The sequence below is a fragment of the Equus quagga genome, chromosome 1 (assembly GCF_021613505.1).
Source record: "Equus quagga isolate Etosha38 chromosome 1, UCLA_HA_Equagga_1.0, whole genome shotgun sequence".
Lineage (NCBI taxonomy): Eukaryota > Metazoa > Chordata > Mammalia > Perissodactyla > Equidae > Equus > Equus quagga.
This window is the reverse complement of record NC_060267.1, coordinates 152,214,159-152,232,856: the sequence shown is the minus strand read 5'-3', so window position 1 is coordinate 152,232,856 and position 18,698 is coordinate 152,214,159. Positions and strand designations below refer to the sequence as shown.

General features: G+C 39.6%; 1 protein-coding gene across 2 annotated transcripts in view; it reads right to left on the bottom strand.

The window, feature by feature from the left end:
- Positions 1–6,365: 6,365 nt before the first annotated feature.
- The window catches only part of GADL1 (glutamate decarboxylase like 1), a 157,782-nt gene continuing 145,449 nt past the window's right edge, over positions 6,366–18,698 (bottom strand). For both annotated transcript variants that reach the window (XM_046645449.1, XM_046645458.1), the window contains exon 15: positions 6,366–7,990. In XM_046645449.1, coding sequence (XP_046501405.1) covers positions 7,817–7,990 — 174 coding nt within the window. In that variant the 3' untranslated portion in view covers positions 6,366–7,816. The remainder of the gene's footprint in view (positions 7,991–18,698) is intronic.

Sequence of the window (18,698 nt, the reverse complement as noted above, 5' to 3'; positions counted from 1 at the left end):
ACAACTGAATTGATGATATTAATGGGCTTTGCAACCTTGGGCAAGTTATTTACTGCCTTCAAGCTTCAGATGCCACATTTAAAAAGTGGGGATATCATACCCATTAGGATGGCTGCTATGAAAAAAAACAAAACCGAAAAACAAAGAATAACAAGTATTGGTGAGGATGTGGAGAAATTGGAAACTTCGTGCCCTGTTGTGGGAACATAAAATGCTTCAGCCACTGTGGAAAACTGCATAGCATTTCCTCAAAAAATTAAACACAGATTTTTTGTGTGATCCAGCAATCCCAATTCTGGGTATGCATCCAAAAGAAGTGAAAATAGGATCTTGAACAGATCCTTGCACACCCACGTTAATAGCAGCAGTATTCACAACAGCCAAAAAGGGGAACAGCCCAAATGTCCATGGACTGGTGAATGGATAAACAAAACGGTACATCCACACAATGGAATACTAGTCAGCCTTAAAAAGGAAGAAAGTTCTGACGCATTCTACAATAGAGATGAACCTTGAGGACACAATGCTAAGTGAAATAAGCCAGTCACAAAAGGACAAACACTGTAGGATTCACCTGTAGGATGTCCCTGGAGCAGTCAGAAAGAACAGTGGATGCGGGGCGAGGGGTGGGAGTGGGGAGCTGGTATTTGACGGGCAGAGTTTCAGTTTTGCATAGTGCTGGAGATAGTCACACAACAATGTGAATATACTTAACATACTGAACTGTACACTTAAAAATGGTTAACACAGTAAATTTTATGTTACTCATCAAAAAAAAAAAAAAAGAGGAGGGGTGGCATCCGAGAGCAGACTGAATTTTCTGGCCCTCGGTGGGAGGGAGGCAGGACGACACAAAGCTGAAACTGTATGGGAGCTGCAAGGACGCAGGGCCTTAGCAGCCATTTGCGGAATTTGATCTTTATCCTGAGAATTGAAATCACTTGCCTCCGCACAGCTTTACTATCAGAACTTAGAACTGAGATTACTTGCATCAACATGATTTAACTGTGTGTTTCAGGAGATTCTTGCTCAGAAAGTGAAGGTTGTAAGTCAATGAGTAACTTTACCGTTTGCTTAGGAAATTCCTGCCAACCAATTTATCCAGACAAACACTTAATTCATTGATCCCACTAGGACAAAAGAGTTCTTATCCGCAGAAATAGCTTGCTTAGCACTTAACAGATTCCATATCAAGCCTTGCGTCAAGACTCTCACCTTGCTGTGTCCACCAATCCTAAACTATTACATGATGAACTGTGTACCAATCAGTTTGCCTTGAAAGACCCACCTTAAGTCACTTGAGCACAAACCTGAATGTGTAAATTTCTTCTTCCAACTTCCCCCTTCTGAGATGCCACTAAAACTCTTCCAAGGCAGTGTTCTCTCATACTCAGGAGGGCTAATAAACTCAGTTTTGCTTGACCAACAGGTTTTCTGTTGGCCTTTTACAGAGATGCCAGTTGTCAATCCTAAGGGTAAACAGGAAGACATGGCAGGTTTTTAAGCAAGTCAGAGATAGGATAGGTTTCGTGTTTTAATCTTGCCGTAGTTTGATGAGTAGATTGGACAGACCCCAGAATCAACGCATGGAGGCAGTAAGGAGGCTATGGCAGTAAGGAGGAGAGGTGGAAGAAGCTTGGAATTTGGACATAACAACGGAGATGGGATAAATGGAAGGTTTGGAGACGTGTTTTGGAGGTAAATCCGGCAAGGCCTGCCAATAGATTGGACAGTCAGGGAGAGAGGGAGTCAGAGATATCAAGCATGAATTATAAATTTTGGTTTGTTAAAGTAGATGGAAAATGATGGCACTCACTGAGTTGGAAACATGGACAAACGAACAGGTTTGAGGAGGAACGTGGGGTTGGAGACAGAAAATCACGAGTCAGTTTTGGACATGCTGAGTTGGGTGATACCCAAGTGGAGTTGTCAAGTAAGCATTTGCACATGTGGTCATGGAACTCAGAAAGGTCTGAGAAATGAAGCTATGGCCAAATACTCAGGAAATAATTATTTTCACCTCTACTGTGTGGTTCCTGTTAAAATTTCTTAATATTTCAAATCAAAAGGCCCTCTACAGTGCTGCCCTCCAAGTTCAATGGCAAAAAGCAGACAGAGAAATTCCTATATTCTGGTTTGAGAAGGGGGCCATGACAGTATAATATAATTATTGCCCTCTGAGACCAACTCAGTTCTTGACATTTTTGGTTGCCAAGTGACTGTGGGATGCCAGACATAGTCAGATGGCCAGGATTTGTCCCAGATGGCTCTTTCCTCACCATATAGCTACAGCAAAGTGAAGACATTTAGAGCCTGGGCTCTGGGGTATAGTGGACCTAGATTTGATTGGACTGATCCACCACTCACTAGCTTGATACTCTTCGAGAATTTTCTTAAACTATCTGACCCCCAGGTTCCTCAACTGTAAAATGAAGATAATAATAACTCCCACCTGGGAGTTTTTATTTGGGGTTTTGTGAGGCATAAATAAGACCATGTAAATATACTAGCTAGCATAGTGCTTGGCATAGTACAGACTCAGTAAATGTTAGCTATTGTTACAATCATCCTTGGTTTTCCGTATTAGAGGATCCTCAAACTTGTGGAATTTGGCCATGAGAAATGCCATAGTTGCAGGACTAATGAGGTAAAGGAACAGGAAAATTATGGTATTTTTCTCCTTTTGGCTGCTGTACTCCACATAGTCCCTTCCCCCATGGGCCTTTATTTTAAGGGTCTGTGTATCCAATTTTTCGTTTGATCAGTCTCATGCCAGTAAAAAAGGAAGTGGAAAAAAGAATGAGAACTGAGAACTCTCATTTTTCTCCATTTGTGACTCCAGTGAGACCTAGGGTTGTCCTTTGCTGCTAGAGTTTTGCTGCTAGAATTTTCTGTGAAGAGCTGGTCAAGAGTCCCCTTACTGTACTGCTTCTACTAGATTGTACTGCCTACAGCCCACTGCTTCCTGAAAAGAGCACTTTTTTTGTGCATCCAGTTGGATTACGCAAGTTTAATCCAATTTTCTTTGAGTTAAACCGTATAAAATAAATCCTATACAAATTAGAACAAATCAAATCAGTTCTAATTGGTTGACATGAATTCCCACAAGATCAGGCTAGCTCAAATGGAATGTGATCAAAGCAGAGATAGAAAATTGCTTCAAACCGGAATCAGGCCAGTTCAGATTATATTGGGTGAGTTCAGACCAGTTTAAATTAAGAGCTATCAAACTGGTCCTGAAGAGATTAAATTGAATCTAAATTTTTTTTCCTCCAGTTCAAAATTGGCTCTAATTGAGTTAAGGGGATTAAGACATTTCCAGTTGTGTCAATCCATTTCCAGTTGGATTAGATAAATGTGAATGGGGCAAAGCTGATTCTGCTCAGCTTGAACCAGACAGACTGGAATCCAAACATTTCAAAGGGAAGCAAACTTTACCAAAGTAGCTTAATTTCTGAGCTGTCCGGAAAAAAAAAGGTGCTTTAAAAACTGGTGCCACCCAATGCTTGTGTCACAGTGGCAAAGACTACCAGTTACTCCCAGCATTCATTCTCCTATTTTTCTTTACTACTAACAAAACTTCTTATATGGTAGTGGGCGTAAATATATCTAGCTAAAAATACCCAAAAACCAAAAACTACACTTCTCTGTCTCCCTCAGAAGCAAAGTGTGGCAAATGAGGAAGTGGTGGGTGGGCTTCTCAGAAAGTTCCTTTCTATTTCTTGCTGCCAGAAATGTGGAGGAGATGGCTGGAGCCACAGTGCCCAAAGTGCAACCATGAGTAAAATTTGATGATTGAATCTATCTCAAAAGATGGCAGAGCAAAAATATAGAAGGATCTGGGGTAGCTGACAACATGGGAGGTACCATCTGTTACAAAAGCCATCAGTGCCTCTCCCAAATCTCCTCAACATTCACTGATTCTGTTGAAGGCTTTAGTTACAAGCACCTGTACTCTCTGCCTGAAGTCTTCCTAGGGCCACAGAAGCATGGTCGAGATTGTTAGGGAGCTAATGGCCCTGCGATCAGCCCTCAACCAATTACTTCACCAATGGATTAATGCCCCATCTTCCTCATCCCTCAGGTGGGACATCTCTGAGGTATGTCTACATGCTTTCCCAGAGGTCAATGGCAGCATTGACCCTCAGTTGTCCACAGCATTAATTGGCTCATTAACGTTCACTCTCCTGGTTTCCATCTCTTCTCCATCTCACTTACCGCTTCCCAAACAGTATTTCTTGGGATCACCAAATGAATAGGCTGCTTGCTTTCAAATCCTTGTCCTTGTGTGCTTATGAGATAACCAAATGTAATACACCATCTCTGGATTGTCTATCTTGGGGCTTCTTTTGTATAAAGAAAAACAAATCCCTCTAATGAAACCAGAATCATTTGGGTTTTCTGTTATATGCTGTTAAACCTCATCCTCTCTAATCCAATTAGCAATATGATACCTCCTTAAGTTTAAATCCTTTTATGTTACTAGATCTTTTTTCAGTAACCAGAACCATCGGTTAAAAATCAAAAGCCAGAAGAGGAATTTACAAATCTTTTGATTGAATGAAGTATGATGACTACTTGAAGAAATATTGAAAATTATATTCTAAATGCTTATTTTTAGCAAATAAAATTTCAACAAATAAATGGCCTCTATATTGCCAACTCTAAAATGCATCTCAGTTCTTCCTGGACCCATTGGCAGCATTTGATACAGCCGATCACTCCCTCCTTCCTGAAAAATGCTTCTTTTCCTGGCCTCCGGGTGACCACTCTCTTTTGGTCCTTTCTCTGCCTTATTGGCTGCTCCTTTTCAGTCTCCTTTGCTGGTTCCCCTTCATCTTGAGCTGTGTCCCAGGGCTCAATCCTTGGCCTGATTGTGCTTTATATCTACAAACACTCTCTAGATGATGGCACCCAATCCCATAATTTGAAATCGCATCCTTATGCTGATGGTTCTTAAATTTATATCTTTAGCCCCAACTTCTCCCCAGTGTTGAGACTCAGAGGTAACTACTTATATCTGGCTGGCTGACTTATAGACAGCTCAAGTTTTCCATGACCAAAACCAAGTAAAACTATTCTTCTTGCAGTCTTTTTCTCAGTACACGGCAATTCCTTTCTTATAGTTGCCCAGGTCAAAAGTATATGAAACTATCCTTAATTCCTCCTTTCTCTTTGAACACTCCACTCCATTAGCCAACCCTATCAACTCTATCTTTAGATGCTTCCAGAATCAGACCCCTCGTCACCGCTTCCTTCACTACATCTCTAGTATAAACTACCATGATTTCTGGTTTGAACTGTTGCAATTGCCTCCTAATTGGTCTCCCTGAGTCCACACTTGCCCCATGTACACTCTATTCTCTGAACAGTAATCAGAGTGGCCCTTCTAAAATATAAGTTGAATCACATCAACGCTCTGTCCAGATTGTCCAGTGGGTTTCCATCTAACTCTAAGTCCCCACCTACAGGGCCCACTGTACTGACTCCCAGATACTCCTTTACTTCATCACCTGCCACTCACCCCATCTTTCTCTCTGCCCCAGCCATACTTACCTCCATGTTGGTGCTTGGACATACTGTGGATGCAGCTCCCCAGGTCTCTAGCATGGCTTACCCTCCATCTAGAACACCCTTTCGCCGATACCCACATGGTTCTCCCCCTCACTTCCTTAGTCTTCACTCAAAAGTTATCTTATCAGAGAGACCTGCCTAACCAACTTTTCTCCAATAACACACCCCACTTTTACTTTCATACTTAACACCTTTATTTCTTTAATTTTTCTTCATCTGACTTGTTAGATATTTACTTGTTGATTGTTTGACCCAACTAGAGTGAAGGCTTCAGAAGAGCAGGGACTTTGTCTGTTTCATTCACTGCATATCCCCAAGACCTAGATAACTGCCTGGGACATAGTAGGCACACCACCAATATTTTTAATAAGTGAACAAATTACAGTTTATCAAAAAATTACTCTTGACCATTCAATCAAATACCTGATTGGGTATGGTATATCTGACCATTTTAAGGAAAAAAGAATGGAATTTTCAAAGTATCTGGTAGCAGTTTTTTTCACTGATCAAAGAATTGCCATCTCTCAGAAAAAGGCCCAACAGGAGCTGAGCTGTGGCTCTTGAGTTTCCCAAGGCTTGCCTAATAGGTGAAGAAAGATTAAAAGAGAGATAAATCCATACTTTGCTATAACTGCTTTTTCCATTTTATTCAAGGTGTTAACTAAAAAACATTATATAGCTAAAATGCTAACCAAGCCCCATTCATTTCTAGAATGTATTGATACAATTCAGTAAAGAGGAGATGGCCAGAAAAGAAAAGTCAACAACACTAAGTGTGTGCTAATGTTGCTTTTAATTTCACGAAGCTCAAAGTATTGCAAACATCAATTTCAGGAACATTTTATGAAGACATTAAAACAAAAAGGCAACAAGAAATTCAAAACACACACAGATAGTTATCACCAGAGATTGAAGTAATTCAGAGAAAGATTAAAATATTTGACCAACAGAGATACAGAGAAACCACACACCCTAAAATGCAAATATGGAATAAAAGCAAATAGTACACATCTGCTTCTTACTCTTCAAAATTTAAACGATACAAGTTAATGATGGAGTATGAAAAGGTTATTGAATACACTAAATCTAATACTTGAGCGCGCTTCAATCATTTGCCTTCCAAATCGGAGTCTAATTAGGTGCGTAATCTTACCTTGTTGAACTCTGCACTCACCCCTCTGAATTTTGTTTATTTCTTAGCCAAAGAAAATTCTCCTAGAAATCTAGGACCAGGATCAGAAATAGAATTACTATCATCCACTCCCGGGAGAAATGGAGGAGATGTTTGCATCGAAATGCGTCTAATTCCCAGATTCTCTGCCCAAAATAAACCACTTAAGAGTCTAAACAGACATTTCAAAGCTTGAGAAAGGGAATGTTGTATAACCCTGGACTTGATTCTCGTTATTTCCTACAAGCAGAGAGCAAGATAAGAAATGGGCCCCTCAAACTGAAGAGGTACATGGTTAAAGACATACATATCTAATGTCCACTCCCAGCTAATGACACAAATGCTTTTGGGAAGTGAGTTAGGAAACATCTCATACAGTTTCTCTTTTAAAAAATAGCTTCGATATACTTCTGATGCCCCTAAACACTTGTGCTACAGATGCCACAGCTGTATTTTCAGACTGGCTCAGGGGCTGCTGAGATATTAGATATCACTTTGCCAGCCAAACATCACGGTGATTCTTCCATCATTACAAGATTTCACTAAACCACTGCCTCTCAGATTTTACCTTGCCTTGCCATCACCTGGAGGGCTCCTTAAAATACAGAATACTGGGCACCACCCAAGAGTTTCTGATTCAGCAAGTCTGGGATGGGGCTGAGAATCTGCATGGCTAACAAGTTCCCAGATGATGCTGATGCTGCTGGTCTAGGGACCACACTTTGAGAACTGCTGCTTTAGACTATTAATTTATATGTTCTCTAAAGAGCAATGCAAGCTTAGAACTCAGGCCCCACGTGGTACTTACAAAACTCTCCTCAAGGCTGTGTCCCAGGGCCAATCCTTGAGAAAATCCATTTTCACTTCCTGCTTTATAGCAACAGTAGTGCCCAGGCAGCTAAAGAGTCCTTAACACTATTGGCTTAGCATTTTGGTTTTGCTGGGCCTGGATGGAGCATGCTTTCTATTTCTCACCAGAAGGGCTGCAATCTCCTATGTGTCCCCAGACTCTCTGGATCTGTAACCCTCCCCGGGACGGGATCCATGTCTCTGGGGGACCAAAAGCCACAGCTACATGTCTCTACCCAGTAGGTCTATCTCATCCAGGAGGAAGTCCATGTCCTCCCGGCTCACTTGAGGGCTGATCACCACCTGGCGGAAGAAGTTGACCTTCCCCCGGTGCGGCTGGTAGCTCAGCATCAGGCTTCCCTTCTTCATCATCCTCTCCTTAATGGCTGGGGCCACCTGCATGGGTGAGAGGAGGGGAGGAGGGGAAAGATCAGAACACCAAGGCATTGCAGCGGCATTCTAACCAGTCCACTGATATTTACTGGCATCCACTGGCGTGGATCCCACTCTCATGTACACAACAAGGTTGACATTAATAATATAGTCTACCGAGAACTTATGGCATAGAAGGACTGATTCAAGTGCTTCAGATATGTTAATTCACTTAATCTTCACAGTTAACTCCATGAGGGAGATACTACTAATATGCCTCTTTATAGATGAGGAAATTGAGGTGTATGGAGATTAAATAAATAGCCTCAGTCCTGTGTTCAGTAAGTGGGAGAGCCACGATTTAAAACCAGGCCGTCTCACCCAAGCCCACGCTCTGAAACCTAAATCATTATGCAATGCTGCCTCATTAAAAACAAATCGGGTGTCCTCAGGTGTCAGTCTCCGAAGAGTCAAATCTTACATTTGCAAATTTGTCTGAACTAAAAAATACTCCACTTCAGGCATCTTGAACGAAGAAAATAAGTCATAGATGGAAAAAACCCCCACAAAATAACAGCCTTGCACTGATGGTCTACCAAGGAGAACACTAATATGGGTACTATGTGCAGTTCTATTTTGAAGACTAACAGTTTATTAGTTTATTAATAGGACAAATGAGAAATATAAACACTCTGTCTTTTATTAAGAAGTATAAAGTTGGTAACAAAATTAGGAAGCCCGTATTTTAAGGATTTCTAGCTAACACGAGAAGAATGAGCCCTGATAACCCAAATGAACAAATTTTTCTAAAAGTTTAACATTTGAAGAAATTGCTCCAATAAAGAACCATACGGGAATATCAGTTCATTTTCAACTCAGTCATGTGACCATCCAAAATTTAGGTTAAAAACTTTTTAAAAAGTGAAGTTAGATTTTGAAACACTGAGTTAAAGAATTAAGAATCTGCTCTTACTGGCTTGGAAATGCAAGCAAAGGTTTTCCATTTTCATTTTATTTTAACTCTAAAAAGTTTTGAGCATGTCCTCCGTGAATATGTGGAAAGGAAACATAAAGAGTTTCTGTCCTCATCTTCTCAGGAAGATGAGATTTAGCTAATCCAGAAAGGAGGAATGTGTGCTAAATAACATCAGGCACAATGTGCTTTAAAATTCCATAGGTGAGGGGTATAAACCTCAGTTCCCAGAAGCCTGTCTCATAGCGTGACCATCCGCAGCATTCTAGTTTTTAACCATACCTATGTTTTGTCAGATACTCCCCTGAAGGCAAGCCAAACTACCTCATCTGATGCTCAACATAAGGTTCATCTGTTCTAAAGCTTAGGGGAACATTGGGTGTTTTAGACATATGGAGGTCTGATGTGTTGGACTCCAGCACAGTCTTCTCAAGGGATGATCAAGGGTAATTTTAACTAAGTACTTTTTTCCTCATGTGCTAATTTTAGAACCTAAATCTTGTAAAAGTTGGACAACATGGTGCCTATGACAGCAAAAACCAAAACCCAATCACACTGCTATTCTAGCAAAGGATGGAAGTCTCCCACAGTGTAAAAAGATGGGAAAAGAAGATATACAAACTTTAAAGAAGACTAAATGTAGAAAAAGAAGATGAAATCAGAGGTCAAATTAGTGAAACCACGTTGACCATCAGGTTCTATAAATTACTAGAAATGTGGCACAAATCTTATTCTGAGCTTTTCAGAGATTAGAAAAATAGCATTAAGTCAACACCACCTCCATTCTCTTGGCAAAAATTAGAGACAAATGTCCATTGGATGCTGGAAGCTGGAAGCTGGTAGGCGACCCTCTATTATGCCTCTTCATGTCAGTTTGAAAACCTTGAATTTGAATGCTCCAAGCATCAACTGAGTTTTCTTCCAAGGCTCTTTATGCAAGTACCATTTGTTATTAGAATTATCAAATCTAGTGAAATAATGTGTAAGCAAATGAAAGGTGAGTGCAAAATAAAAGTGCTTTCCATAAAATCTAAGTTGAATCCTTTGGAAAGACTAGATAAAGCGGGACTGACAAACATCATTGCTGTCAAGTTAGGTGGGGTAAGTGAATGTAAAAGCTTTAAGACAAAACCTTGAGAGTGCAGACTGATTCTGCACACAGATGGTTACACAGGTGCCTGAGCACTCACTCCGCTTAAAGGAACCTGAGCTGGAAATGACAGATGATTTCTGAAGAGTGTAGTTTGTGAGAGAATGGTAGAGGCCTTCTAATCATCAGACTCCTACTCGAGAAAAGCCTCACTTGCTTTGGCTTTTGGAAATCCTCACTTGATGAAAAAAATCTTTCCACCAAAAGATGGGGAAATAGGGGACAGCCCCATGACCCAGTGGTTAAGTTTGGTGTGCTCCACTTCAGCAGCTCAGGTTTGGTTCCTGGGCACGGACCTACACTACTTGTCAGCAGCCATGCTGTGGTGGTGACCCACATACAAAATAGAGGAAGATTGGCATGGATGTTAGCTCAGAGTGAATCTTCCTCTAGCAAAAAGAGGAGGATTGGCAACAGAGGTTAGCTCAGAGCAAATCTTCCTCAGCAAAAAAAAAAAAAAAAAGAAGAAGAAGAAAGAAAGAAAGAAAAAAGATGGGGAAATAAATGCACATAGATGTTAAAATATTTGAGTTATGTATATATCACATTTTTTTCTAGGATCATTTGCTTTAACTAACCCATCCTCATTGCCTCATGTAGGAGGGCTTCTGGTGCGGATGTGGATGTGAATGGGTGGACGTGCAAGGACATGCATATGCACATGCACATATGTGTCTAAGTGCATGTGTGTGCACAGTATTATGGTATGTACGTGCACTTGTGAGTGTTCACAATCACATGTACTTTAAACTTCTAACCCATTATTTTGATTTATTGTTCTTAAAATCCTCCTATTTGGTCACAGGGAAATGCAGAATCACGGTCTGACAGGCTCATGACAAAGGCATGTTTATTTTTAATTCAAAGAAACAAGTGGCCTCTTGAGTGTAAACTGAAGGCATGAGAGAATAGTGCAGTAGTGCCAGGGCTGTCAACCTTAGGAAGACCTGGTTCACACGGGACGGATGTTTGGCCAGGAGAGTCACAGGCTATCAATTTTAGAGCTTACAGATTGTGATTCTGAATTCTGTAGATTTTTTTTTTTAGATAAAAATTCCCGTCATATTCCTCTCCATCCTCCTCTAGGTACCCAGGGCATAACTGGCTCTGGCTTAGAGCCAATTTTAAATTTAAAACAGGCACTTTCTTGGCCCAAATCTAATTTGCATTGTCTATTCCTGTTTGCTTTTCAAAACTCTATTTTCCCCTCAAATGATACTTTACACCTTACCTTGGGAGAGCATCAGAATTTTGATTCCAGCTCCTAATGTGTCAGAGGGTCGCATGAAATAATATCAAAATGAGTGTCAGGTTTGCATTTCTTATAAGCAAACCAAAAACATTTTCTAATGTGAGCAAGAAAGATGAAAGTAAGAGAGCCCCTGGGATGTTTTCACATAAAGATGTTTTTGATCTTTAAATTCTTGCTCTTGTGTAAGGCATAAGAATATGCTTCTGCGGGCAGAACATATGACATAAGGAGCAAACTTCTAAGCCAAATTGTGTCACTGACTTTCAAACATTATAAATTAATGACTAAATATCTATATGACTCAGAGACCCAACTAAGCAAGGGCTTGACAGTACAACGCACATTTTATTTATGAATCCCTGAGTATAAGCTTAATTCCTAGAGGCAATTACCCCTAGGCAAGAGCGGAAGGCCTCCTTTGTCTATAAAAACTTCATAGGGAGAGCAAGCCATAAGGGACACCAAGGCTAATAGTCATCAAATCTCTGTGACAAATTATAATTGTAGTAGAAGTTGTTGTTAATAAATATTTTACCAACTCATTCCAATTTGCAAAGCGCCTTCACTTGTCTGATTCTCATGAACTCAAATTAAAGCTTATTTGAAAGGAACCTGTGTCTTTGCAATTTAGGGACCAAGAATGTTTTCACCAACAGCGAGGTTATCACCTTTGCACTTAAAAAAAATCAACCATTTCCTATTTATAAAGCTCCGAGCTTGCTCCAAGGCTGGATGACTTGGATATTCTCTATTGCTGATCACAACAGAGAAACAGTCCTACTCCGACAGGACGGAATATTCACAGGGGAAAGAAAATATGCACAAACTAAATGCGGGGATCTGAACATCGCCCCAAAACGGGGCATGCACAGAGGAAAGCAATTTGGCAGGAGTGGATTGCTTTCCGGCTCTCAATTATTTTACTGCTAGTTTCCCTTCGAATTGTAAATCAAATTCTTTTCCCCTGCCTCAGTGCGCTGGTCCCTGCTTCTTAAGTGGAGGAAAAGCCTGACGTCTCTATTTGGTTGCACAGGAACTTAATTGACAAGTTGCTGTGGGATTGCTTTTCCTCCCTTAAATTATGTCCCAGCAATGATTTAGTCATTACACAGAATTTTGTTGTTGCACCCCTGCAGCATAAAATAGCAGTTGATATTTATAAATTGATATTTATAAGTTGCTTATAAAGGGGAACAAAGAGAGGGAAGAAACCCTCTCTCATTCTGGCCAAGTGCGCTAATTTGATAAGAAATTGAACAGGCACCATCATAGTCTTTTATTAAAACAAAATTGTAATGTCCATAAAATGGCATTCCTTCTTAAAAATGTGTAACATATTTCATGTTAATAACAACACATTTTTTTCAATATACAAGGTGTTTCTCAAACTCCCTGTGAAGAAGTTTCTTTTTTCTAATGTATTACAAAAACACATTTGCAACATACCATAAACGTGAATTATTAAATGAAAATGAATTGCTACATAAAAATGAAATAAAAAAGACACCCAAAAATACAAGTCAGATTTGGGTTTTTAATTTTTAAATTCAACAGCAAAGTTATTCTGCTAAGTTCTTATAAAAGTTTCTAAACAATAACTCTTAATTTCCATACTTTTCTTATTGCAGACAGGTAGCATCCAGCTCACGGATCTGCACCGGGCTGGGGGCTCCATTTTGGGGAGTGCTGCTCTGTTTATCTCCCTTGGCTCCTTGCGGGTGTACATTATTTTAGTCATGAATCTTGATGTTATTTTGCATATTTATTTCTGCTTTTGGGCATGGTCGCCATACCTTTTTGAACGGTGTTTTTGTATTCCACCCTACCACTGCGCCATAGTTTACCTACACGTTTCCCAGTTGTTAAATCTTGTAACTGCTTCAGTTATGATAGCATTTCAGTGAAACCATGGACTCAATCATGAAAGTTCTAAATCGGTTCCTCAAAGTCCGGTTTAGATTGATTATAAGAGTAAATGGTTCAAAATGTCTTAGACTTCAGGATCTTTAAACAAGTTCTCCTATAACTTGCTATGAGGGTGAAATAGTCACATCTTCACCTGTAAAATATAGGGCAGCACAATACCCAGGGTTTCTGAGAAGCCAACCCATAACTAAGGAGGTGATCCTTTCGCAGCAAATATGAGGGACAAAAACTACATAAGCTTCTACTATGTATGACTCTAGACAGTGATGTCTACCAAATCCAGAGAGATTTGTATTTTGTTAAATTCTCTCCTAAACCATGAACAAATCGATGTTCCTCAAACTCCAGATTTTAGAGCTGTCTTTCAATTTCAGCTTAATTAATCCACATCCCATTTTTTCCAAGGAAGCAGAGATTGAGGAGTACGAGGCTAAACTCATCATAATTTGTAAATTTTGTGGATAGAGCTTGGAGCAGGCAGACAGACTAATAAACTGAAGAATAAATTATGAGAGTTTTATTGCAATCAACATTTTTTCTAAGATTATCTTGCCTAAAAGTGAGTTGTATCAAATAAGCAAAATTATCTACAATAATTTTTCTCTATATAACTATCCACTTGAAAGAGTTTTTAATTTCCCCATATTCACACTAAACTTTGCACACCTTTGGCCCGACCGTATTCTCCAGAACAGAGTTTCTAGCCATACCAAAACTATTCCTTGCGATACATGGTTAAGCAAATAAACACCGAGAAAGCAATATAGTGGGAGATAATTCAGTGGCTATACTTGAATGTTAGTTGTTCTATATCTGGGGTGGCAAACTTTTTTTCTGTAAAGCTCTACATAATAAATATTTTAGGCCTTGTAAATCATACAATCTCTGTTGTAAATTCAACGCTGCCTTTGTAGCATAAAAACAGCCCTAGACAGTATACAAACAACAACAAAAAAGTATGGCTGTGTTCTAATGAGACTTTATTTAGGAATGATAAAATTTAATATCATACAATTTTCACATGTCATGAAATATTATACTGTTTTTGATTATTTTTCAACCACTTAAAAATGGTAAGCCCATTCGTAGCTCCTAGGCTATACATAAATAGGTGATAAACTATATTTGGCTTTGGACATCTTTTACCAACTTCCTGGTCAAAATGGAAAAATACATTATGATATGTAAAATCTACCCCTTCAAAGGAAAAAGTGTATAGAAAATTATGTTCACTGGGCTTTTTTCAGAAATTCTGCATTGAGCCAGGAAATGATAAAGGTGTTCTCGACTCTCCTCCAGCAGAGCATGAAACCAGAGCCACAGATGGGTGGGCTGGGTTGCCATTGTGGCTTTGTTTCAGCACACTTATTCTTGAACAATCACAAAAAGTAACTTGCTTTATTCTTTCTTCCCAAATAATCTGGGTTCCAAAGAAGCCCCATCCTCCAAGTTAACTTGAGGTAGACGCTCTTGAGTAGGATATTAAAATCTAGCTCATGCAAAGAGTTGGCATGAAATGTTCACACTTTGTACCTGGCACTCAACCCAAAGCTGTTTCTGAGACTTAAGCTACACAGCTCTTTTCTCCGTCGTCACTTTTTTCTTTTGGACAGTTTGGGGACATCTCAGATTTTCTGAGTTCAGATAGAGATACAATGTGGATCAAGGTGGGGCCCAGAATTCAGGGCATAAACAGTATCAAGGACCAGACTTAAATGGAAGAATTCCAGTCCAAGAGAAGAATTAGCAGGCCTGAACCATTCAGAGAACTTCCATGGGCTTTCCATGTGCCTTCCTTTTTCTAAGAAGGGTGCAGGCCAGTGCCCCGGCAGTCTCGGAAGCAAATAGAATTTTCCCAGACTGCGCAAGCTGATGGTCGATCAACCATCTGAGCAAAGCTACCCTGGAGAGATTACCCCTGCAGTCCTGAATGCTCAGTTCTGTAGATGTAGAAAATTAGACATGTGAGAAAGCCGGCAATTCCTTTATTTGCTCACTAATTACTCTGGTATTTATCTCCATAACAAAAGCATCGTGATGTTCCTGTCATGAGCCAGTGAATGGAAGGCCATCACAACACCCATATTTGATCACAAAGTCTAAGCATAGATTTGCATCTCTGTTTTCCTTTTAACTTCAATTAAAAAAAATAAAGGCTGGGGTCAGCCCTGTGGCTTAGTGCTGAAGTTTGGCATGCTCTGCTTTGGCAGCCCAGGTTTGTGGCTTCGGATCCTGGGCATGGGCCCACACCACTCATCAGCCACACTGTGGCAGCAACCCATATACAAAATAGAGGATGATTGGCACAGATGTTAACTCAAGGCTAATCTTCCTCAGCAAAAAAAAAAAAAAAAAAAAGATTTATTCTTCACTGGAAAAGTGTATTCCATCAATTTCTGATCATGAAAACGTGCCACAATATGCTGCGTATAAGAAATTCCTAAAACCTAAATGAACATTTTTATCTTTGACCAGATCTCTGGGTTTCCTTTGTAAATAAGAACAGGCTTTTCCTTTACACGTGCAACTCAGAACATGTAGAGTTGAATTGGGCTTTGAATTCAGCTAAATATGTATCCTCCAGTTTGTAACCTCTGTGTTACCCAGGGAGGTTGCTGTTGAATGAACAGCTGTTGAAAGAAAACATTTCCTTATGGTCTAAATATACTGTAGTCCAAAGGAGAAAGTAACTTTTTTTCAGTCTTATATAAAAAATTCTCTGTGGTAATGGTAAGATTTGCATCTTTAAAATGTAGTAAATGCAATCTCTCACCTGATAGAAAACAGTTGCTACCTCACATTATAGAAAGCTTTCCTTTCTATTTCTAAACACATTTGAGTAATTTGTTCTTGCCCTAAATGTGACATTCTATATAGAATAGACATTTGCTCTCCTAACACAACTTGCTTTTGTCTAAAATTGTTCTGAGCCCACAGCCCTGAACTGCAGAAGTTTTGGTTATGCCTAATCATACAGGCAGTTTCCGCCCCCCCATCAAGGAAGAAACATCAGTACCTGCCAGAACAATGCAAAAACGCTCAAACATTTCTTAGAGCGTTTGGCGATTCAAAGGGGAAAACTGTACGGTACTGTAGTGTTGGATACATGACCACTGGACTCTCCGTTCTATTCAAAGCTGAGAGGACATGTAGCCACATGAGATCAGGCAAATAACCTCGGCTCCCAGTGCTCAGTTTCCTATCTCTGGGCAGGAGATGATAATAACAGTACAGTGATTCTTCGTAAGACTCACAAAACATGGAGTACGATATTGTAGGTGCAGCGTGTAAGGCTGTGAACAAACAGAGAGTACATGATGGAGATCATTGCTTTTATTCAAGAATAGTCTAGAGCACAAACTCTGGAAAGGAAATGGAGCTCTAAATTGGGGTATTTCCTCCCAGTTCTACCACTAATTGAATGTCCTGAAGCAAATCACTTAATTTCTCTGTAGGTCTGAAAATGAGAAGAGTCATGTGGGCCACTCTTGGGTGCAAAGAATGAAGGTATTTTGGACATGGCGGCACTTGAAACTTTTCTTCCTGGTGAGCACTGTGAACTAAGGGACGCTGTATGGCTCAGGGCTTTTTGGGGCTCTACAGCACGTCAGACCAAAATGTGGCCGCCATACTTAGGAAATAACTCATGCATAATTATAGAAGATTTCAGTTGAGTTGTGGTTGACAAAGTTAATGTTATCTTTCTTTATGTCTGATTTTGCAGTTTTTCTTTTGTATTTTGGAGCCATTTTCAAAAGCTAGCAACTATTTTTACATGCCCCTATTCAATTCCTATGCTCCTTATGCTTACTTTGCCTGTTGATTGAATAAACCAGCTCTGTTCACACTAGAGTGACTAAATATCCAGTTTCCTCAGGACAGACTCAATTTACACCTGTAATTATCAACAGCATCCGTTTTCACTGTTACAAATGTCTCAGTTTAGGTGCCAGTTATAAGATTTAGACTAGCCATACATAGACCAACAGACTGGTTTAGACTGATCTGGGACCCAGTGCCTGAAATTTTATGTGACTTTGGGTAAATATTTACCTCCTCTGGGACACATATTCCTCTTCTATTTAGAACTGCTAATCCCCTGGAGGATTGTTATGTGTACTAAATGAAATAATATATATGAATGCACCAAGCATAGGGTTTGGCATCTGCTAGGTACTCAATAATACAAACTAGTATTATTAATTTCTTAAAATGAATTTGTTTTTAATCAATTTACATTCACACCTAGTCTTTTATTATACTATTTCATTATTATCCCTTGAGATATAGCATTTGAAAGTGCTGAGAAAATATGACTCGTAATTTATCTTTTCTCCCAAAAGCATCTAAACCGTATTTAAATAATTTTGAGAGGTTGTAAATGAGCAGTTTTAGAAATTAAATCTTGCACCTCATGTATGCCACTTCTATGTTAATCTTCTATTTAAGTTCCAGATTTTTTTCAAACTGGGACAAAAATAGACAAAGTCAAGTCTTTTTTTCCTTCAAAAAGTAAGACAGTTGTTGATTATCTTGGCAGTTTGGTGGGGGTTGGGTGGGGAGAGAAGCTTTCCACTGAAATGTATCGTGGGCAGGGATGAGTTTCTACTGTATTCTAGAAATTTCTATGTGTTGTGAAAGCATTTTGCAGAATATAGAAATATTTTATAAGTAAAAAATTTACTTCTTCTTTGGATATGTGAAAAGGTCATATACTGAAAAGGTCATTTGTCCCTCTCTTCATGAGCTTGTGTCCAAAATTGTACAGTCTCCTTGTGCTGTCCTGCCACTTATATTTTTATCAAAGGAAGGTCAAAGGGCACTATGAGATACTTTCCAAATGTACCTGAGGATACAAATCACCTGGCTCCAGGCCCCAGTCCAGAGCAACTAAATTTGAATCTTGACAGGATAGGTGTGGTGGGCTATATATTTACCAGGCACCTCAAGTTCTTGCTATCACGATGCAAGCTTGGGAACATGGAGAATGACAGTCCTTAACTAGGACTTTGGAAGAGGTAATGGTGAGGTAGGCGGTGGGAGGTGTTTTGGACAGGAAAAACAATTTTGAGAGATGAAGGGAGATGAGATTGGGAATCTCTCCTTCTGGAATTGCTTGAGTCTATTTTATAATAAACCAGTGACCTTCAAAGCAGTTGCTAGCCAACTTTTCTGTTAATCGTAAAACCTGGTAAAGTGTTTGAAACACTAAACTATAACCCAGGAAACAATGAATGAAACTCTTTGTTTTGATTGCTTGAAGAGTCAATTTGCCTCTTCTAATATATTTTCTGCCATTCCTTACCTGCACAATTCCTCTTTTACTCTTTTGCACGACCCTCACTCATTTCCCCTGATATCCTCCCCCTATAATTTAGAGACGAGTTGCATTGATATAAGTCTCTTGAGCTTAAATTATGTAAAATTGATG